This window comes from Muntiacus reevesi, chromosome 3 (genome assembly GCF_963930625.1).
Source record: "Muntiacus reevesi chromosome 3, mMunRee1.1, whole genome shotgun sequence".
NCBI classification, from domain to species: domain Eukaryota; kingdom Metazoa; phylum Chordata; class Mammalia; order Artiodactyla; family Cervidae; genus Muntiacus; species Muntiacus reevesi.
In genome coordinates, this window is record NC_089251.1 from 6,360,305 (window position 1) to 6,382,658 (window position 22,354).

Below are 22,354 nucleotides of genomic sequence, written 5' to 3' on the forward strand. Positions count from 1 at the left end.
GGATAGCAATTAGTGAAACACAACCACATATTCAACAGAGAAAATGAACAGATCCAAAAGTTGGTTCCTTGAAAAGATTAATAAAAATGATAAACTTCTGGAAAGATCTGGAGGAGAGGAATGGAAGATAATGACTTTAAACACCTCTGTTGAGAAGTTTTACTGAGAAATAGGGCAGTAGTTGGAGGAATAGGTCATGAAGTCAAGAGACGACTTGTGAATCTGTGGATGTAGACACATCTCTTGCGTCTACTGCATTGGCAGATAGACTTTACCACCGCACTACCTGGGAAGGTCACATGCTTGTTGAGCATCTATTGTGTGCCAGGTGTGGTCTGGCCACTGGGGGTGTATCATGTTAACAAAAGGGCTTGAGCCCAAAGAGCTTCTTAGAGAGCTGCTGTTCTAGGAGGAAGAGACAAACAATAAGAAATGAGCATAATAACAAGACATGTAATGTTGGGAAGTAATATATGCAGTGGAAATAAAAGAAAGTAGAGTGATGGGACTTCCCCAGTGGTTCACTGGTTAAGACTCTGAGCTTCCAATGTTTGGGACCCAGGTTCAATCCGTGGTCAAGTCAGCAAGATCAAACCAGTCAATCCTAAAGGAAATCAACCCTGAATGTTCATTGGAAGGACTGATGCTGCAGCTGAAGCTCCAATACTTTGCCACCTGATGCAAAGAGCCTTCTCATTGGAAAAGACCCTGATGCTGGGAAAGATTGAGGGCAAAAGGAGAAGGGGGCAGCAGAGGATGAAATGATTAGATATCATCACCGATTCGATGGACATGAGTCTGAGCAAACTCTGGGAGATGGTGAAGGACAGGGAAGCTTGGCATGCTGCAGACCATGGGGTTACAAAGAGTCAGACACCCCTTGGCAACTGAACAACAAGGGAAATAAGATTCCACATGGCACGCATGGCCAATATATACCTATATATATCAAAGATAGAACAGGGTATGTGGACTGGGAGGGCAAGTGGGTAGACGGCTCCTATAGAGAACAGATGGTTCAGGGTGCCCATCAATGGGCAGCAGGATGTATGGGCTCAGAGGTGAGCAGGCAGGTGGAGGGGTGGTGAAGACATAGAAATTCTCTTCCACTTATTTCTATATTTTTGGTTAAGATATTTCCCATGGCTCGCAATGCAGTTGGTGTCATTGGTCTTATGTTGGGCAACTGGTGTAGAGTTTCTTTTGCTGAAGTTCAGGAAAATTGTTCACCCCACCTCCCCAGGCCCCTGCCTGGCAGGGAGTCATTTGCTCTAAATTTAACACGGCATTAACTTGACCACATTCTGCCCCTTCTCTTTTTCAGAGATGCCATCACAAAAATGAAAGATGTCTACCTAAAGAATCCACAGATGGGAGACCCCAGCAGTTTGGATCACAAATTAGCGGAAGTCAGCCAAAATATAGAGAAACTGAGACTAGAGGCCCAGAAATTTGAGGTAGGAAAAAGCTGTTGTGGAAAAGCTTTGTTGGGAAAAAAAAAAGAGAGAAGTAGGTGTGGGGTCATGGGACGCATGAGGTTGTAGAGCGCCAGCATTTCTTCCCCTGTGAGGGATGCCGCTGGACAAGTCAGGTGTTTCACGAGTTATGATGAAAGGAAAAAGACACTCATCCATTTGGTGTTCTGCTTTTCAGTGTATCCTATGTTAATGGTGTCCCTTAAAGGAGACACTGTTTAAGGTTATAGTTACATACGGGTGTTTTTGTGTGTTTTTTTTTTTTTCATTTAAGTGTTTCACTTAAATTCACCCAAGTTGTTTTGTTTCATCTCGTGTTGACAGTGGATATAATTGGGCATATACAGTTGTCCATCATCTCAGTGAATCAAAAAGACAATTTTAAGAAAGCCATTCATATTTGTAATTGTCTTGCAGTGTCTTTGTCTGGCTTTCCTATCAGTGTAAACATTTTCAAAACATATTCTGGATGCAAATTCCTTTTCAGATCTATGATTTGCAGATATTTTTTTCCATTTTGTGTATTGTTTCTCTACTCTCTTCAAGATGTCCTTTGAAGCATAAAAGTTTTTTTTTGTGTTTTTTTTTTGACCATGCTAAACATCTTTCAGGATTTTGGTTCCCTGACCAGGGATTGAACTTGGACCCCGGCTGTTGAAGCACTGAGTGCTAACCACTGGACTGCCAGGGAACTCCCAAACCATTTTAAATTTGATGAAATTAAAATTAATATTAATGATGAAAGGAAATTTCATCCTAATTTATCAAATTTTTTTTCTCTTGTGCTTTTGGTGGCATAAACTAAGCACCTAATCCAAGATCACGAACCTTTATGCTTATGTTTTCTTCAAAATTTTGTAGTTTTCACTTTTATATTGGCTCATTTTGAGTTAATTTTTGTATATGGCTAAAAGTAGAGGTCCAGATTCATTCTTTTTTAGTTCTCCCAGCACCATTTGTTGAAAAGACCTTTTCTCTCCTTGAACTGTCTTGGCACCTCTGTTACAAGCCAATTAATCATAAATACAAGGGTTTATTTCTAGGTTGTGGGGGGAAACCATTGAAATATGTCATTGTTGTTGCAAAAGACCCATCATCAAAAGATGAAAACCAGTAGGAAACACACATGAGACTTGAAGAAGAAACACACATAATGAATCATTTAAGCTGTGAACAAAATTATTCTCACCCAAATGTAAAGACTAGAAAAATAGATTAGTAACTGATCATTCTGAACAAAATAGATTATTTCTAGCCATGAAAAATCAAATATGACTTTTTTTCATTCTCTAGAATCTGTCAATAAGTTATTTTTGGTTGAGATTTTAGAACGTAGAAATGTCCTTTTCTGGTCATTTGGATTCTTTTGCCATTTTTACACTATTTCAAAGGTTGCTGAAGAAAATTTGATCTACTTTGATTTCCTGTGTACAAGTTTTCTTCACTATTAAAAAAAAATTACACTCCTAAGGGGGAAAAAAAAGGGAAGTGTGGCTTTTAAACTGAGTCACTGCTTAAGTGTGGCAGGACCCTCATGGTTCCCAGTGTGACGACATGGTCACAGAATTTTTGGAACCAGGGGGAACTAGAAGCGACTTATCAGAAATCAGACAGCTACTTAAAAAGCCTGAGAGTCTTGGGGACTTCGCTGGTGGTCCAGTGGCGGAGACTCCAGTGCAGGGACGCAGACGTGGGTTCGATCTCTGGTCTGGGAACTAAGATCTCATATTGTTGTTGTTGTTTAGTCGCTCAGTCGTGTCTGACTCTTTTGTGACCCCGTGGACCATAGCCCACCAGGCTCCTCTGTCCATTGAGTTTCCCAGGCAGGAATACTGGAGTGGGTTGCCATGCCCTCCTCCCGGGGTTCTTCCCCACTCAGGGCTCGAACCCGTGTCTCCTGCCCTGGCAGGCAGATCCCTTGCTGCTGAGCTGCTAGGGAAGCCCTAAGATCCCACATGCCGCGCAATAAAGCCCGAGAGTTTAAGACAGGCCAGAGTCCTTATGTCACCGTATGAGCAACGGCTGAATGTAAGTCTGCTTGCACGCCTCCAGCTTTGCCTTCACGCACGTTTACACAGTCACGGCAAACAGGCTGGAGGCTCCTCACCCCCGCCACGGGGCCCTTCTCCAGCCGGCTTCAGGGACCAGCCAGCAGCCCAGATTTGGGGCCTGAACCCTGCTTGCTCAGGCCCTCAGCTGAGCTCAGACCAGAGTCTTTCCTGATTTCTGTTTGCAGGCCTGGCTGGCCGAGGTCGAAGGCCGACTCCCAGCCCGCAGCGACCAGGCCCGTCGGCAGAGTGGGATGTACGAGACGCAGAACGCCCCCTCGGTCAACAACTGCGCGCAGGATCGGGAGAGGTACAGTATCTGTACAGCGCCTGCTTGGGTTTTTGGGTTGTTTTGGGGGGGGGGGGGGCTTTGTATTTACTGCCCAATTCTGGAATCAGAGACGAGCATGAGGTCCTTGTTGGGTCCCATGCGTCTGTGATGACTGGCCTGTGGTTCTTCCCACGGTGCGGCTGTCTGATGCCCCGTGGATGCTGCTGGGGCCTGTGGGGTGCGGGGGGCCCCTGGTCACAGCGCTGCGGAGTTGCAAGCACCGGCTCTCACGGGGGCTGCCCTCGAGCCCTCGCTGGGGTCAGTCGCTATAGTTGCTGTGTGTTTTGCTTTTTGAGCAGCCCTGATGGCAGTTACACAGAGGAACAGAGTCAGGAGAGTGAGGTCAAAGTGCTGGCCGCAGACTTCGACGACGAATTTGACGACGAGGAGCCCCTCCCTGCCATAGGGACATGTAAAGCCCTCTACACGTTTGAAGGTAACACCGACTGTCGGCGTCCCTCTTCTCTTTCTGTGGTCAGACTTTCTTTTGAAGTCTTCAGAACCTTCGTCTCAGGACTCTTTCGTTCTGCTCGTCGTATCTGTGATTCTGATTTCTTTCTGGTTGATGGCTGTATATTTTGCCTTTGGGTCCGGGCTATTGACCAACTTTCGGTGAGCTTAATCTCAGCAGATGGTATGGAATGATGATTATTTCATCCACGCCTTCAATACTTATGGAGCTCCTGTCTTGCAAAGACCCCCGAAAGGGTGGGAGGCAGGTGGCATGGTCTGGCATCCGCCCTGGGAGGAAATAAAGCAGACACGCATAGAGGAGGGTTCTGCAAAAGAGAGGGACGGAGTGACGGGGGGGGGGCCACACGAGGATATGATCCCTTGCCTGAGGGGATTGATTTATTTTTATTCTTGGCTGTGCTGGGTCTTCACAGCTGCTCACAGGCTTACTCTGGTTGCGGCGAGCGGGGGCTCCTCTCTTGTTGCGGCGCAAGGGCTTCTCGCTGCAGTGGCTTCTCGTGGGGCACTGGTTCTAGAGGACACGAGCTTCAGCAGCTGCGGCTCTTGGGCTCTAGAGCACAGGCTCAATAGTTGTGGCATGCAAGCCTAGCCCCTCTGGGGCATGTGAAATCTTCCCGGACTAGGGGTCAAACCTGTGTCCCCTGCATTGGCAGATGGATTCTTATCCACTGAGCTGTCCATGCTGCAGGGTCCGAGGCACTGCCAAGCCTGGAGCAGGAAAGGCATGGGGTTTGTGTGCCTGGAGCTCAGACGTCTTAGGGGCAATAGTGGAATATAAGACGAGGAGGGGGCTGGGGCCAGTGTGGGGGACGGGTAAGAGAAACACTTGGCTCTTATCTGGCAAACATCAGGCCCTCCAGAAAGTATTTGAGCAGGTTGTTGACACAAGCAGAGCTGTACCTGACATTATTGTCATATGTGCGCGGCCAGTTAGAAGACAGGGCATATGCTTAGGAAGCCTAACCTCATGGTCCCCAAACTGATGAGCCTTGAAACAGCGTCCCGCGGGATGCTGGTTAGGATGCTGTGCAAGAAGCAATCAGAGCTCAGATGGTTTTCAGAAACCCTGGGATAAGTGAACTTCTTTGCTGTAAGACTTTTTTTTTCTTTTATCCTTGCCTCTTTGACTCGCAGGATCTGAGTTCTCTGATCAGCGATCAAACCCATGCCCCCCTGCAGTGGAAGTGCAGGGTCCTAACCACTGGACTGCCAGGAAATCCCCGTTACTGTAGGACTTTTAGAGCCTTTGATAAACTAAACGTTCATTGTGACACGGCAAAGAAGAGAAGCCCCGGGTTCAGTGCTCCCAGTGTAACCTCAGGTCCACACCATCCCTCTCCCCCTGCGTCCACAGCTACCGCTATTAACAGCCCCCTAAGCAGTCTGCCTTTCGGAACACTGTTTGGGCAGTGGTGACTAGTCTTTTGAAATTACCCTAGTGAATGGTGTTGGGGGCCTTGATTAGGAGACGGATGGACGCAGAGATGCTGCAGCCAATAAAACGCTCAGATGTGCGGCTGATTGGAAGTTGGAAACAAAGTGGAGAGGAATCCACAGCTGATCCCTGAAGCTGCGTTCCTGGGATGATGGAGATGTCCGCTGAGATGGGAAAGTGGGAGGAGGATCTAGTTTGGGAGGCAAAACTGAGTCCAGATTCACCCCAATTGTGTCCCAGTTGCCCAGGCCCCATCAGGGTGGAAATGGGCTTCAGAGAGAAGGCATGGTGGCACCTTAGCCTCAGATAAGAACCAGAATGGGAGAAAGAAAAGTGGGGTTGCTGTGTAAACAGGTGTCGTTGATGCCAAAGGAGCACCTCAGGGGAGGGTAGAGAAGAGGACCTAAGATTTCCTCTGGGGGAGATACCTCCAGTTCTGGGAGGCAGGAGACAGCGGGCTCCCACGGGGGATTGGAGAAGGGTCCTAGAGATGCAGGGTGAGGACCTGGCAGCTTCTGGATGGGAGGAAAGTCTTTTCTCCAGTTGTTCCACTGCAAGACTCGCCGTCTGCTCCAAACCCGGATTTGACAAGAAACCTAAACTACTCTGACTTTGCTTTTTCAGGTCAGAATGAAGGAACCATTTCAGTAGTTGAAGGAGAGACACTGTACGTAATAGAGGAAGACAAGGGCGATGGGTGGACCCGAATTCGGAGAAATGAAGATGAAGAGGGTTATGTTCCCACTTCCTACGTCGAAGTCTATTTGGACAAAAATGCCAAAGGTGCTAAGACTTATATTTAATACAACTTAAAAAAACCCAAAACTTTAAAATTGGAGTTGTTTCTCCCCACAATCATGACTGTTACAGGCAGTTCTTCAAAAGACTGAATGGGGAGCATCACCGTGCGTGTTTCTTTTAGGCACAAAGTGGATGTTCAGGCATCTTAGACCTGAATTTCCTGGGCTGGTTTTGATGATAATCCAGTGTTACTTGCTCATGACATTTTCCGTGGAAAGCTGCCAACTGCCAATTTACAACTGTGTCCTTTGAAATCTGATAAACATTTCTTCTTGGGCCGAAAAGTTGCCTTCTAGCTTCTGATTCGTATTTCTGAATCTAAAAGCCCATGCGTGTCCTAGGGGTGCAGAAGACTTCAGCCCTCATTAATATCTAGTATCTGCCAGAAAGTGAACCACATTAGAATGTTACATTTTTTAACTTCATAAACTGAACTGTGGTAGTTTGTTAAGTTTTACAGTCGTTCATTTTGGAGGAAGTCATCAATAAAGAATAGCGTAAGTAAAGAATGATGTTGGTACCACAAGTGTGTATATTTCCTTAAACGTGCTTAAGATCATTGTTAGAGCACCGTGTTATCCGGTTATGTAATATGATCCTAAACAACCAACTGAATTGTGGAAAACTTTGGTCTTTCAACCAGTTGATTTTCACATATGACTACTGATCTGTCTTTTGCCAGTTGACAGAGTTGATCAGATGTGTTAGAGCTGTTTAGATAAATTACATAAAAACAACTCTCCTCATTCTGTTGGAGGTTTTTTGTGCCCAGGTGGGGCTGTGAATAGACCCTTGTAAGCAACAGACAGAACCCAGCACATCACTTTTTAAGGTTCTTTTGGTTTGTGTTTTAATCATTGGCATCATTAAGACCCAAAGTGTATATTTACTGAAAATCATTTTAGAACTTCTAGATCCTTTTATGTAATAACCATAAAGTGGTTAATTATATAATAAAGCATTTCACCATCTTAAAGGAATCTGGGTCACATGGGGATTTGCATTTTTAAATCGGCAGGCTAGGTAGTGAAACGGAACATGCCCAATCGTTGTGCTCATGTCTAGAGTCTTGCCTGAGATCACAGAGAACCAGCTAAAAATGAGTCAGAGTAAAGGTATAGGATTGAGATTATCTTTTTCTTTGGCTTTGAAAATTATTTATTCATGTCCTTCTTACTTTTAAGTAGGAAATCAACTCCTTGCTTCTACACTGTGGACTCCTTTTAGAAAGTCAGGTCAATTTAAAGTTGATTTTAAAACTGACAGCAATGCATTATGGGGTTTAGGACCTGGCAGGAGTTATGGGTGCCTGTGGCAGATTCTAGAAGAAAGTTCTTTTACATTTCCCAGGGGCCACTCCATTATCCTTGCCTGGAGAATCCCCATGGACAAAGGAGCCTGGCGACTATGGTCCATGGGATCGCATAGTCAGACACGACTGAGCGGCTAACACCTTAAGGGCCACCAAAATGGAATGTAGTAACCTTTACCAAATGACTGCCTGATTTTTAAAACACTTTTCATTTTTAAATAATCACAGATTGTCAGGAAGTTGCAAAGATAGTAGAGAGATCCCCTTTATCCAGCTTCCCCAAGTGGTTACATCTGACATAACTGTGATCCAGTGTCAAAAACAGGAAACTGACACTGGCCAGCCTGATTGTGTTTTTTTAGTATAATTTTGTCATTTAAATTTCTTTTGCATTATTATACCTTTGCTGCCTTAATACCAATAAAGCCACCCATCCTGACCCCAGATCTCTCAGGAGAAGCATTTCATCAGTACCGCAGCAAAGAAAATCAGTTGGCCCTTAACCCATGGGGATTTCATGAACAGTAGGTGGTCACGGCCTTGGGCATGTAACCAAGTGAATACCTAAGATGATACCAAGTTAAAACCCAGGATGAACTCATTTCCAGACTGTGAAGTATTGGAGAAAACAAACTAGGCACTGAAAAAAAAAGTCTTAAAATGAGGCAAGGCAACATTAGGCATTTTAAAGCCTGACTTGAAAAGTACGGCATGCCATGAAGTCGGTTGATTTTTGATTTATTTGTTTGTTCGTTTTGCTTTTATTCCCCTCCTCTTTAGAGCTGCACAAATCTAATTCAGGAAATAGCTCAACTGTCTTTTGGATATGGGTGGGGCGATTTGGGCACATAAATTATGATCATTATTTTAGCTTGTATGCCTCAGTACCTTCAACCAGATAAATCTGGGTCCTAGTGACTCAACAGCAGAAGATATTTTTTTAGTTTCAGGTCCATCTAAGTCAGTGCGCAAAGGATTAGCAGAAGTCTTAAAACAATTCCCAAAGAGTCAGGAATTTCCATTTCCACCCCCAAAGCACACTTTGTGTTCTTCTAACAGTTAGTCTGTCAAAAGTAACAAAGCCTCAGCTTGCGTATAAAGTTTTCTCCTTTTATGTAGAGATGCACTTAGAAGCTAATAATGGATGTAGAATCTTTCCTTCCCCTACCTTGTTCATAAGTCTGTTCAGCCTGCCCCACAAACACTGCCCTCCCTTCAAGCCCATCCCAGCCGGGTGGGGCTGCTGCTTTCCGATGCCTGCGACTCAAGAAGAGTTGTCTTACTGTCAGTAATGCCGGCGCACTTTTGTGTGTGTGTGTGTGTGTCTACCAAGTGACTATTTAGTAACTGCCAAAATAGTTAGACTAGAGTGAGTTCCATTGGCCAACTGAAGTGTGACTGTCCTCTTTTATGGTTCTGTTTTGTTCTGTTTTTTTTTTTAATTGCTCTCTGTGAAATATGTCCATAACCGCCCCCCCCCCAATCTATTTGTATATACTGCAATAGAAAAACTAAAAGGATTACTTGAATTCGTTGTTTTAACATTTTACTCTTTTATTTGTTTGTTTTATTGGTGATTCTGCTGCCTAATGACCTTTTTGTTTTTGTAACCGCTGGGGAAGCCGGAAGGACGGTTACACTGGTAGCTAGGTCCCCTGCCGGCTGATCCGCACTTGAGTTTATTGTAGACACTTGGGTTCTGAGTAAGTTTTGTTTGAATACGGCCAACATGACTATTTCCTCTCTCTACCTTATCCTCCAAGAAAAGAATCTGTGTGACCTTGTAGTTGTACCCTCATACCTGCCTCTCTAATAAACGTTATATTTTTCTCAGTGTTGTGTATTTTAAATGATTTTTCACCTCTCCGAGAAATTCTGTGTAATCCAAGCATTTAACCCTCTCATCTTCAATAATGGGGAGATTTCTAGCCAAATGCTTTTTTAAAAAAAGAAAAACTCTGCCCTTTCCCCCTTGTTAAATGATGACACTTTCTCTATGTCTCACCCTGTTTGCACCTATGGGCTTCAGGAATCTGTCTCTCGTTTCTCTTCTGTCCCCCAGATGAAGAACTTTCACTGTTTATTGCCAAGCAGTAGGTTTTCCTTTTCACCAAAGATGCTGCCTTTTACTGCCAAGGAACCCAGAGTGTCAGTCACACAGAGAACCGGGTCCTTGGGCTCCTGACATCTTTCTGGGAAGCTGGTTTCTTTCTTTGTCTCAGAACTTGATTGATGGGAAAGATGAGTTGGGGGCACGCAGGGGTGCACCGTCTCCTGGGTGCTTTCTCTTACCCCTGAAGGAAAGGCTAGCTGCTCTGACTGCAGATAAAACCGTGAAAGTTCCTTATCTCAGACGTGCCCTGCGGTAACCAAGTGCTCTAAAAATGCCCCCTCCCCTCGCCCTCCCCAGGGCGGAGCAGTCTGCATGAAAAGCGGAGTGCCCGCCCCTGGCCTGCCAGCCCTCCACTCTAACTGCCTTTTTCTTTCTCTGTCTTTTGTGTTGTAGATTGCTAAAGGTGGTTCCGGGAGCCAGAGCCTCGGGGAGCCTTCCCAGGAGAAACCCTTCGGTCTGCCTGTCTCCGCAGGCCTGGGCTGCTGTGTGGCCCTGGGCCCCTCAGCCCGAAGTTGACGTCCATCCCCACCTGCAGCTGCTCGCTTTCTTCTTTTCTTTCCTTTTCGCAGCATGTTCCTCGGAGCCCGGCTCCGCCCTTGGCCCAGTCTGGCCTCCTCTTGGCAGGGGGAGGGCTGTCCCTGTCCCGCGACCTCGGTCCACCTGGCGCAAACCCGGCCCGTCCACGATTCACACTGTGCCTTTCCGTGAAAACTTTGCCACTGGTCTCCCGGCGAGACGAACCGAATCTGGGCGAGGAGGGTCAGGCTTGCGCCCGGTGGACTGGGTGCCCAAAAGTCACTGATGTGTCCCTTACGTTAGAAAATACTCATCTTTTCCCAAGTCCATTGGGTATTCGGTGGTCCTTTCCTGAGTATGGGCCCTCCCCAGGTACTAAACAATCGGCCCTTGAAATGTTTCACGGCCTGAGTGTCCGTGGTGGACACACACACACACACACACACGTTTTTGTTTGCGGTCCTGTCTTCAGTGGCCTAGAAAAGTCCACACCGGAAGTCGAATTCCAGCTCTTGGGCCAGTCCCGCTGTCTTGCCTGTGTCCCCTCCCTTTTCATGGGGTCGAGGAAGGTCCCAGCCCACCCTCGCCCCGTTGGCCACCCATCACTGAGGACTGCGGGTAGTGAATGAGTGTCTTGCCTCAGCGTTAGCTCATGGCCAAAGGAAGCCTCCCCTTTCTGTGAATTCCAAGGTCCGCATCCGAGGACCCCAGTGCCGTCATCACCAAAGCCCCTGTGCTTCTCGTGGTCCGTCAAGTGACCCTGTGGCTGCAGCTTCCACATTTTACCGTGTGCTCTCCAGGCCACGCAGAGTTAATCGGCTTTGTTTTTTGCGCTAAATCTCCTTCCTCTCATGGATCTTCGAGGAAGACACGAGGTCCCGTACCCAGTGGGCCGCTCACGCCTTAGAGCAGCGTAGCTTCTCTACTTACCTGGTGCAAAACAGTCAAGAGAAATCTTGGACTGTGGGTTTCTGTGAACAAGGATCCCGTCAGAAGCCCCAGGGTGCCATCAGGCATCTTTCCTGTTGCTCGGCTTTTGGTGACTAGACGGTCATCTTGGGCCTCCTCACTGCTTTGCCACACTTTTGAATCTAAGACAAGGAAATCTGACAGGAGCTGAAGGGACCGGTACAGAGAGGAGATGGGTCCTGAAGGCTGGGCCTTGGTTCAGGGGTAGGAAAATGGTTCTTCTCAGCAAACCAGGGTTGACCACACAGCAGCCTCAAAGCTGCTCAGTCAACCTTTGGTGACAGGAAACCACGGGGGAACAGACGCTAAGTGTGAGCAGGGGAAGAGGAAGTGGCTTCAGGTCGGAGCAGGCGTTGGGCCCCTCTCACTCCTTCCTCCCCAGGGTGAGCCTCTGCAGCTGTGGGCCTCTGGGGGCCCCTCTGTCCCAGGCTCCTCAGGCTCGCGAGAGGACTGTCTTGGCAGATGATGGCGAAGCCAGGATGCCAAAGGACAGGAAGAGTCCGGGCTTCACCCGCCTCCCTGCAAACCAGCAGGCGCGTGGTTCCTACGTGCAGCCCCAGCGGGCCCACACAGGGTTGGTCCATCAGCCAGGTGACCAGGCATCTCCAGGAACTTCTGAATTTCACTAAGTCAAGCTGCCCACTCTCCACTCCACAAGGATGCTAATTTTTTTTTTTTTTTTAAGAAAAAAAAAATTGGATTCTAGAGCCTTGGGAATGCATGTGCATTGCATCTTTCATATTAGGGGTCAGGGTAGAATAACTTCTTCCAAGTTAGGGGGAAAGGTATAAGCTGCAGTAATTTGTTCTTTTAAATGTCTGTTTAACCTAATATGGACTATGCTGGTATCCTCTTGTATTCCCTGTGCCTTTCTTTTTCTCTGTACCACCTGCGTCCAAAAAAGAATGGACAAGAAGTGCTTTTCAATGTTCACCTTGCTGTTTGCTTCTCTGCCAGTCTGTGTGGCTACGGGGAAAGGGGAGTGCTGTACCAGCTGGGGCTTATTAGTCAAGGAAATAAGTTATTCTAGGCTAGTTGAGATTTATCATTTACTCTGGGAATCCTACTGTGAAATCGTCTATCTATTATTATGAGCAGTTCACATAGAGTAGAAACATGGACTCTGCCATGTGCTTTCTCAGCTTTCCCTCATATCCACTGACCATCATTTCTCCACCAATGCTAGAATATTGTTATGCCGTAAGAATGACTCATTTTTAAAGAACGTACTCTGAAAATAACTTAAAAACAGAAAGTGAGGAACTTGTCGTTTACCCAGTTTTTCCTTTGCAGGACAGGAAAAAATAAAAAGGCATGGTAAGCTGGGATGGGATTTTCCTTTGGGCTTTTATCATGAACACCCTGAAGCTTTGGGGTTCGAGGAGTCTGTCTCTCCAGCGGTTAGTACAGAGGCCTCAGTTCCTTTTGGTAACATCTATAATTGCTGGGGAAAAGTTTACTGAACATGAAAAGGTTATGTGGATGCTAAGTATTTTTCCAGAAAACTCAATTTCATACTTCCTAATGGCTCTGCCTCCTGTGCTTATATCATCAAAAGAAAAAAAAAAACTTTAAAAAGTGATCCAGAATTCTATTTTAACCTGGTGTCCAGCACCTTTAAACATCGTGGTTTATCAGTGTGTGTTGCACTAATTCTAAACTTTGGAGGCGTTTCAGTGTTGTAACGGCCCACTGCCATTGTAAAGGTTCTGGAATTGCCCGTTTGTCTCTAGAGATGGAATTAAACCAAATAAAGTGCTTCCATTTGGAAGGCTTATATTGACCTTGTAACTATATGTTAATCCTCTAAATGTTAAATAAAAGTGTAACTTCTGGCACGGTATCACGGGACTGCTTTGTTGCGCAAAGAGGTGACCCCAGTCTTGGAAGCAATCAGAGTCCCCTGGGCTGGAGGCTGAGCTCTGATCAGGTCATTGATTTACAGTGTAAACTGGACACAAGTCCTGGCGCCATCTGCCTGGAGAGAGGCCTCAGACCCAGCCAGCTTGAAATTCCGCCCTGGCCACTAGGGAAAAGCTGTCAGAGACCTCGGTGATGCGGGGTTCAGGTTGACTCAGTGCAGAGATCTGGGGAGGCTCCTTCAGTCCAGGACATTTTGCATGCAAATTTGGCTAGCAGCTACACTGGGGTTTTGGGGACCCTACTGACTGGGGGGGGCGATGGAAGGAGCCGTGAAATTGCAGCAGGTTTGCATTTCATTCGTGGTCTGGTGTCACGAGTGCTCAAGCCCATCCTCTTCTTGGCAGCTTGGCTGGAATAATCACTGGCTTGTGTGAAGCTGAGGACAGCGTGCCGCGTTTAAGGGCGAGGGCCTTGTGCCTGCGCCCGCCGGCCCTTTCCATATCCAGCGCCGACAGTCTCACCCCGGGTTTTGTCAGGGGGAGACTGGTTCATGCCCAGACCTCTTTGTTTCTTAAGGCTCTTTAGAGCCAAGTTAGGAAAACAGTTGGTGAGGGAGTAAAATATTAAGTGAGCAGGGCGCCCTAGCTAATGCCAAGTGCCACTCACTTGCTGAGGGGGTGGGAGGGGAGGCCACCAATGAGAGGCCAGGCCTCTCTGTGGCCTCAGCTCCTCCTACGGACACATGTGACCGGCCTTTCAAGCAAGACCTTCGCCAAGTTCTCAGCAAAGGCTGATGTCTTCTGTGCTGGGGAGGATGGTGTCAGAGAGCCAAGGCAGGGTTCTCGGGCAAGAGACGGGGTAGTCAAGGGAACAAGGCGGCCTATGACTGTCCTGCCGAGGCCCTCTGCTCCAGGTTGTTGGCAAAAGGCTAGTATGGAAGAATGTTGCCAGCACGTTCCTTCTGGACTTTTCTCATATTTGGGGAATAGTCTCTAGCAGTCTGTAAGAGGCAGAATGTCTCCACCTGTCTCACTTAGAACCGCCCTCTCCACCGTAACCGCTCCCCCCATCCCCGCACCCCCACCCCCACCGCCGGCCGGACCGGCCAGCACCGAGGAGCTGGGAGCTGGGTCAGCCTGGGGCGCGTGTCGCCACCTCTCTGGCCTCCGGTTCCGGGGTAGTGGGGTGAGGACAGCAGGCCGGCAAGAAAGCAGTCGGTCGACGCCACAGATGCAGCTTAGATGTCAGTTCTGACCGGGAGCTCACTTCAGTCTCCGTGAAGGTGTTATTCTGACCCCTGGGCAGAATTCAGGGCTGGGAGCTCTGTGACCTCGCTCTGGGCGCGCAGGTCTGAAACACTGAACCGCCCGCCGCCCAGCTCGGCCCATCTTTATGCAGCTACTTGGTTCAAGCATTTGGGGAGATGACACTTGAACCTTCTGCAACCCACCTCCCGCCCCTGTGGGGTCGGAAACCAGGGGCGGTGACGCAGTAGGAGCGGCGGATCGTTGGTTTCCTGGGGCGCTCCCGAAGGCAGCCTCGGTAGCGCAGAAAGCCCTGACTCAGACCCGTCGGTCAGGCTCCTCCGGTGGGTCCGGGAGTCGCAGCATCCGCCCGGCCCGGCCCCGCCCCTCTCCGTCCCTCCCCGCCTCCGCCCCTCTCCGTCCCTCCCCGCCTCCGCCCGCCGCTGGGCAGAGGCGCCCGCGCGACCCCTAGTGGCAGAGAAGCCGGCCTGCGAGGAGGGAAGGACGAGGGTCCCCAGGAGGGCGACCAGACCGGAAATGGAAGTGGGCAGAGGCAAGGAGGGGTGGTTCCAGGATGCCCTCCCTTTTAAACTTAAAGCGAAAGAGATCTCTGGATTGTGCGATCCACAGGACAGCAAAAAAAATGGATGCAGGTGCAGGCGTGAGTGAGGGAAGGAGCAGGAGGCCTGGATGGTGACCAGCAGCAGGCCCAGCCGCCGCGTGGGGGTTAACGTCTCCGTGTGTCCTGGGCAATGAGGAAGTCCAGACCCTGGCTCTGCCCGCCTGGCCTAGAGCAGGCCTCTCCTCCTCCCTGGCCACTGTGGCCTTTTCTGAGAAGGGGAGGCATAAGCCTTGTTGCCGCACCCTTTGAGACCCAGGATTAAAGTGCAAAGGCTGCAGAATAGCGCTCAGCAGCCTCTTGGGGTCAGGAGTCATTTCTCCACAGTTGCACGTGTTCGGACCTAACACTCCGTCTCTGTCCAGATGGTAGAACGAGTGGTGTTTACTTAAATGACCTCCCATGAGTGGAGATGGCAGCAGAAACAGAACTGCCCCCATGTGGCTTTGTCCTCAGAGCCTGGGGGCCAAAAGCTGCCAGAGGACACGGGGATTTCCTCATTTTCCTCTGTTGGGCCCCGGAAGCAACAGGGGAGGGGAGAATCCCCTGGGTGCTGCGCTTTCTGCCCCAGGAGCCTCATGACCCACGTGGGTGTACATCCTCCCACCATGCCAGGCCGAGAGCCCTGCCTGCAGTGCCGGCTCTCCAGACGGCCCTCATCAGGGCTGCGTGCTTGTGTCTGGTCCAAAGAAGGCCTGGAGGCTGCATCAGAACATATACATCCTGGGGGCAGCCTTCCTGGACACGCTTTGTCCAAAATGCAGATGGCTCTCTTTAGGAGCTTTTCCTAAAGGCATTAATTTCTTCTGCATCTTGTGCCTTTGCTATGACCAACAAGCCTGTTGGCCGTGGACAGATACAGGTGTCATAGGGAAGAGAGCCAGAGGGAGGTATGGTTCCGAAAACACCACTTCCTTCCCTGAGGCTCTCAGGGACTCAAAATGTGGTTGGGCAAGACTCGCAGGATAATTGACAGTTTGCATGGAATTCCGACTAGGAGAAAGGTAAGGAAGCTACACTTGGGGGATGGCTGCACCTTACCATGTATTTTCTGATGAAGCTCTGTGAGCAGAAGCACAGACAGGTGGAAAGGCCTGCAGACACAGGTAGCAGTTGGTCTCCAGACTCCCCGGCCTGCCAGGTGGCTGTTGGCTCTAAAAGGTGCCGCTGGAGCAAGGCCTGGCCAGCCTGGAGGGAGGAGCCGGGACACAGCATGGCATGTGGGAGACAGAAGACAGAGGCGACTTCCTCTGCTGCCCCGCGCTGCCCATCTCCACTCGTCTGTGAACCAAGTTCACCAACCATACCCTCCAGTTCTGCCTTCACACTCTATCTCAGTGTGGCCCAGCCTGGTATTTCAAGGGAAAACACAGAGGAAACATCTTAAGGCCAACTGGTACCCATATCTCCCTTTCATCCTCCTATGTGTGTGATAAGTCGCTTCAGTCGTGTCTGACTCTTTGCAACCCTATAGACTACAGCCCACCAGGCTCCTCTGTCCATGGGAGTCTTCAGGCAAGAACACTGGAGTGGGTTCCCATGCCCTCCTCCAGGGGATCTTCCTGACCCAGGGATCAAACCTGCATCTCTAACATCTTCTGCACTAGCAGGTGGGTTCTTTACCTCTAGTGCCACCTGGGAAGCCCCGCCCTCCTGTGGTACCTACAACAAATGAATGTCTCCAAGCCTCCAGATGACTCAACCCTCCAAACAAAACTTTCCCCTTCCCATCTTCCCTGTTAAACAGGAAAAGCCATTCATCCTATCTGTACCATGAGATTCCCCCATCCAAATGTGAGCAAAGCTAAAATGAGGCTCAGACACATACATGCAGACACATACACACACACACACACACGCACAGCACGCACGTGGTCAAAGTATAAAGAAGAGTGACGCTGACTATAAAGAAAGCTGAGCACCAAAGAACTGATGCTTTTGAACTGTGGTGTTGGAGAAGACTCTTGAGAGTCCCTTCGACTGTAAGGAGATCCAACCAGCCCATCCTAAAGGAGATCACTCCTGAATATTCGTTGGAAGGACTGATGCTGACGCTGAAACTCCAGTACTTTGGCCACCTGATGCAAAAAATGGACTCAATGGAAAAGACCCTGATGCTGGGCAAGATTGAAGGTGGGAGGAGAAGGGGACGACAGAGGATGAGAGGTTGGATGGCATCACCGACTCGATGGACGGATGTTTGAGTAAACTCCAGGAGTTGGTGATGGACAGGAACGCCTGGCATGCTGCAGTCCATGGGGTCGCAAAGACTCGGACACGACTGAGTGACTGAACTGAACTGAAGCTGAAGGAAATGCAGGAAAGAGCTTCGGCTGGGGCGGGCTGGGGTGGGCTAGTGCAGGTGGGGGCGATCCAGAGGCTCTGGAGGGGCTTCAGTGGGACTGTAAGAGTCCTTCCTGGTGGCGGGTATCTGTTGCCTGTTTTATCACTCTGTCGAAGATGTTTCTGCAGATGCGCATCTGATGGGATTTTACAAGTAAATGTTTAAAGTCATACATAAAATCTCAAGCTCTCCTCTCCCCTCCATACCCCCAAAGCATAAACAAAACCAACCCAAACCGCAGAGGCTATAAAACACTAGCATCACTTAAGTGTCAGGGAGCCACTGGAGCCAGACAGGAGCAACCACAATGCCATGACAGAGGTGCCAAGGTCAGCCGCTGGGGAGGAGACAGTACCCCCACCCCAGGCACTGCAGCCCCCGAAGGGTCCAGCAAGAACCCTGCTTCTTGACTGCTCCAAGGAGACCATGGTACGACCCCAGCAGGGGAAGAGGCCTGTGGGGGCCTCAAGCCCCGACCACAACCGACCCCCCTTCTCTGGGGCTGGGGTGCGTCCCAGGAAAGGAAGGACAGAGGCCAACGGGGGCTGAAAGCAGCGCAGTCTCCTCTTCCGCTCCTGTAGCCTCTTGGGGACCCGTGCAGAGCCCTCCGCCGCATCTGGTCACCTGTCACGTTCATCACGCTGGCTCCACGGCCCTCCCCCATGGCAGCCGGGTTCCCTCACCCCCTCCCAGGAACAGAATTAAGTGCGACAGATGCAGAGACGCGGGCACGGACGGTGGGGCACGACACGTGTTTACTGGGACGCTCTGAGCACACGCTGGACGCAGACATGGGGCGAGTACAGCCTGCACGGCGGAGTCCACGTCACAAAACGGGGCAGCGGGCAGCCGCCGGGCTCTGCAGGGTGGGGTGGTGGCTGGCGGTGGTGCCAGCCTCCCGAGGGCTGCGGCAAATGTCCAGAGATTGCAGCAGCGGCCTGCTCTTTGATCTCTCTCTGCCTCAGTGTGGAAGGAACCAGATCCAGGTGCAATGAGATCACAGACGTGAACGACACACGGTGAGAGCTTCAGCGGCTCTGCCAGGGCCGCCGGCCACCAAGTTCCGTGGGCATCTCTTCTATGGAGACCGAAGGCCACAGCAGTTGGGGGGCTTTGGTCCCAGGACCCCTTCCCGCCCCTCATTCACTGTGGCCCCGATGAGACGGGCCTCTCCAACTGGCTCTTTCGTCCAGGGGCTCCCGTGTCACCTTGCTGGCTCAGGGATCCCAGCACCCCGGCGGCGGTCTCGCCCAGCATCTACAACACTCCCTCTGGGACCGGCCTGTGTGCGTTGGCCCAGGCCCTCCCCTCCCTGGGCCAGAGGCCCTGCGTGCTCGGTGGTGTGGTGAGGAGAAGCGTCAGCGCCCCTGCGGAAGCTACATTAACTGCAGACCCAGGAACGCGAGGGATTCCTGCTGCACCACCTGGGGCCCTGGCAGGGGCAAGTGACCGGCGATGCCCGGGGCAGGGCGAGGCAGGGCGAGAGGGGAACAGCTGCCTCCGGAAACCGTCCCCACAGACAGAATGCCAAGCCCGCCCTCGCGTCCCAACTGCCAATGCATCCAGAGCTGTTAAGTCTGCAGGGGAAACGCTGAGAGCAGGATTCTGGAGACTTCTGTGATGACTGGGAGGTGCGGGGTGAAGCGGGTCCTCGGCAGGAATTGGCGCGGGGACCCGCGGTGGCGGCATCCTCAGGGCCAGGCACGCGGCACCCTGCTCGGGGCTCTGACCCGGGGCTGGATCAGGCACCGGTGGGCAACGCCTGAGGAGCAGCAGCCCCTCCACGACCCCCTGTCCTGAGGCCATGGCCCCCGACTTGAGGGCTCCAGGGACCACGGCTGGGCCCGAGCCAGCGAGAGGGCAGGTTCAGTGACGACGACACGACGGCAGGGACCCAAGTTAACGCTGCGGAGCCGTGGTCGCTTCAACAAGCCTGAAGGGGGTGTATTTCTGAGCTCGGTGTTACTCACTGTGAACCAAAACAACTCTCCTGCCTCTACACATCTGGATTTCCAGAGCGGCTGGCCTCTCTTCCGGGGACAGACACACCCTCCACAGGGCGGAGGGCAAAGGCGGGGGCCTGTGGGGACAGCTGGGTCATCCCTCAAGAAGGTCCTTCTGAGCAGCCTCAGGGCAGGGGTGTGTGTGCGCAGGGCGCTCCCCAACACTCGGGGGACACGGGAGGGTCTCTGCCCGGGGAGGAGGGGACTTACAGACTGGCCCACCGAGTCACAAGGCCCGGGTCTCGGCTTCGATCTTCTGTTCGCCGTGCAAGCTCTCCGGGTCCGGGACCTGAGCCACGCTCTGGCGGATGGCGATCTCGGGGCCACCGCCGTAGAGGTTGTTCAGGTACACCCAGGTCTCCTCGGAGATCTGCCCGTAGTCAGCTCCTGCAGGGCCCGAGGGGCTGCAGCTCAGGCTGGGCTGGCCCTCGCTGGAGTCACCGCCTTGGCAGTCGGGGGGCGCTCTGGGAGCACCAGGCCCCAAGGAAGGGGGGTGGGGGAGGACAACCATGGGCTCCTGTGCCAAACTGTAAATGGGAATCTTGGGATTTTCCACGGGAAAGTCTATCCCCTGAGGACCCCCGGAGGACACATCTGTGGCTGCAGCCCCTCATTTCCTGGGGTGGGGGTCATGCAAAAAGGACAGGCAGGTGAGGCGGCAGGGGGGGCAGAGGGCATGGGAAGGGAACAGAGGGGCTGGGGCACCCACGCAGAGGCTAAGCACCTCAACCACTCTGCTTAAGTCCTGGGCCTGGACTTGGATGGATGTGGCAGCCTGACCTGGGGGGAAGAAGGCTCCTGGGAGGAGCTGGAAGCCAGGAGGTGGCAAGAGGGGGCTCCCAGGAGCCAGGAGGGGCGCCCGGCCAGCTGGGAGGAGGCGGGGGCAGGGCTGGGCCTCACCCTGCTTCAGCTGGACGTGGCCGCTTCCTTTGACCTGTGCGATCCTGCTGTTGTCAATGGGCCCCGGGGGCTCTGGAACAGACACGGCGTGGGCTCAGGGCCTCTGGGCCTCTGCAGCGGTGGGCAGAAACCCAGTCCCCAACCACCGGGGGCCTCCAACCCCCAGCAGATGAGAGACGCTTTCAGGTGTGAGGTCACACCTGTGACCCTGGAGAGGCGGTGCTGGGCCCTAGGAGTCAGGGTCAAGGTCTTTTGGGGTGAGGTGCTCAGGGCTCCCAAGGCTCATCTATACAAGTCTAAGAGCTGGAGGCACTCGTGGTGTCCCTGGACCCGGCAGAGGGGAATTCTGAGGATGCAGGCCCCAGTTTCAGACCCTAGCTTGGGGCAGGGGTGGCGGGGGAAGACAGACGTGCAGTCTCAGCTGGACGCTACCCTCGTCTGAGAGCCTGGACCCAAGATGGGGCTGCGACTCTGGAGCCGGGTTCCTGATCAATCGAAGCCGCTGGGGGGGGGGGGGGTGAGGGTATGTGGATGGCAATGAGGCACCCCTCCTTTCCCCATGTCCTGTCCAGCGCTTGTGCTCGAAAGGGTGAAATGAACATCCAGTATTCAGAGGCTCCTGGCTCTGCTGACCCTGCTGGACTCCAAACCCTGGTCTGGGAGTCGAGGGTGGGACTCAAGGGGTGGGGAGACAGCCGCGTGCAGGTGGGCGAGCCCGGGGTCTCAATGGATGGCCCCGCTGTCTCCACCTCTGTGACTGGAGAACACAGCGTCCAAGTCCTAAGAGTCTGAAGCCATCCAACAACTAACATCTACTATTTAGGACCACGGAGTCCCCAGAGGAAAGGGCCTGGCAGGAGGAAGGGCAGCCAACCCGGTCACCTTGGGGCAGAGGGGCAGGGGCGGAACAGGCAGCATGAGATGACTCCTGTCCTGCTGCAACCAGAAGGCCCGGCCGGGGCGGGGACCTGATCCCAGCACGGGGCGGGGAGAGCACCCGTGCTCCGTGCAGAGGGCAACCGCTGGAAAGGGAGGCACCAAAAACTTGCGGGGCGGGCTCAGACCCAGGCGCCCCAGCCGAAGCCTCGTGGGACACTCCCAGGAGGTGGACAAGCCCCAAGTCCCTGCCAGTGCGGGGAGTGGCAGGGCACGGGCCGGGTCCCCCTGACTCACCGTTGTCCTTGCCCTTGACGAAGGCCTCCCACTCTCGGAACCACTGCATGCTGATGCAGTAGATGACGCTGGGCGACTCCTCCGCCTGGAATGCCTTGTTCAGCTGGGCAGGACGGGGCCGAGGGGAGGGTCAGCGAGAACGTCCAACCCCCCTCGGGCCCCACCCTGGACTCTTACGAAACACCGGACACCCAGAGAAAGTTTCAAACCACCAGAGGAGTTCAAAGAAAAGAACCCTCTCCGCCATGCTCCCAGCACGCTGAAGACTGCGGCTAACACTTGGATGAGTCTTGTTAGTGACTTTGTAAAAACCCAGCTGAGATTGCACAGCAGATGCTGTTCTCCGCACCTCCCCCCCCGCCCCACACTGAACAGAACCTGGTCCCCTGCTCACTCCTTAACTAGCTGGACGTATCATTTTTTAACAGCCATGAAGCCGGGTGTCTAACGTCCAACCCCGGACTAATAAATGATGAAGGGTCCCTGGGTCCCACCCCTGCGAGCAGCACCGGGGGGTCTCGGTTCTCACACACCCCGTTGGACCCACAGGAGTCTTTCTCCCAAACGGGATCATACTGGGTCCCATCTTGCAACTTGCTGTTTTCACTCAATGCGCCCTTCCATGTCAGTTCACAGAGCCCGGTGTTCCCAGGGGAACACATGCCCACATCTGGGGGTCACTTCTGCTGTTACCGGCATCAAGTGGGCAGAGGTCGGGAAGTTGCTAAACATCC

The 22,354-nt window shown here is 51.8% G+C and overlaps 3 protein-coding genes across 14 annotated transcripts in view; 2 read left to right on the forward strand and 1 right to left on the reverse strand.

Annotated features, from left to right (window-relative positions):
* The window catches only part of FNBP1 (formin binding protein 1), a 133,861-nt gene extending 120,544 nt beyond the window's left edge, over nucleotides 1-13,317 (forward strand). For 4 of the 9 annotated variants that reach the window (XM_065928249.1, XM_065928252.1, XM_065928254.1 and 1 more), the window contains 4 exons: nucleotides 1,325-1,457; nucleotides 3,712-3,833; nucleotides 4,151-4,290; nucleotides 6,388-9,709. In XM_065928249.1, the coding sequence (XP_065784321.1) occupies nucleotides 1,325-1,457; nucleotides 3,712-3,833; nucleotides 4,151-4,290; nucleotides 6,388-6,566 (574 nt within the window). In that variant the 3' untranslated portion in view covers nucleotides 6,567-9,709. Of the gene's footprint in view, nucleotides 1-1,324; nucleotides 1,458-3,711; nucleotides 3,834-4,150; nucleotides 4,291-6,387; nucleotides 9,710-10,382 lie in introns of those variants that run through there. The other 5 variants (XM_065928250.1, XM_065928256.1, XM_065928258.1 and 2 more) reach the window with 2 other exon arrangements.
* The window catches only part of C3H9orf78 (chromosome 3 C9orf78 homolog), a 416,805-nt gene that overhangs the window by 347,481 nt on the left and 46,970 nt on the right, over nucleotides 1-22,354 (forward strand). The window lies entirely within an intron of this gene.
* USP20 (ubiquitin specific peptidase 20) overlaps nucleotides 18,288-22,354 on the reverse strand; it is a 42,059-nt gene continuing 37,992 nt past the window's right edge. The window contains exons 23-26 of one of the 4 annotated variants that reach the window (XM_065928263.1): nucleotides 21,621-21,723; nucleotides 20,448-20,519; nucleotides 19,758-19,934; nucleotides 18,288-18,622 (exon numbers count right to left, since the gene is read on the reverse strand). In XM_065928263.1, coding sequence (XP_065784335.1) covers nucleotides 19,774-19,934; nucleotides 20,448-20,519; nucleotides 21,621-21,723 — 336 coding nt within the window. In that variant the 3' untranslated portion in view covers nucleotides 18,288-18,622; nucleotides 19,758-19,773. Of the gene's footprint in view, nucleotides 19,625-19,757; nucleotides 19,935-20,447; nucleotides 20,520-21,620; nucleotides 21,724-22,354 lie in introns of all 4 variants that reach the window. The other 3 variants (XM_065928261.1, XM_065928262.1, XM_065928259.1) reach the window with 3 other exon arrangements.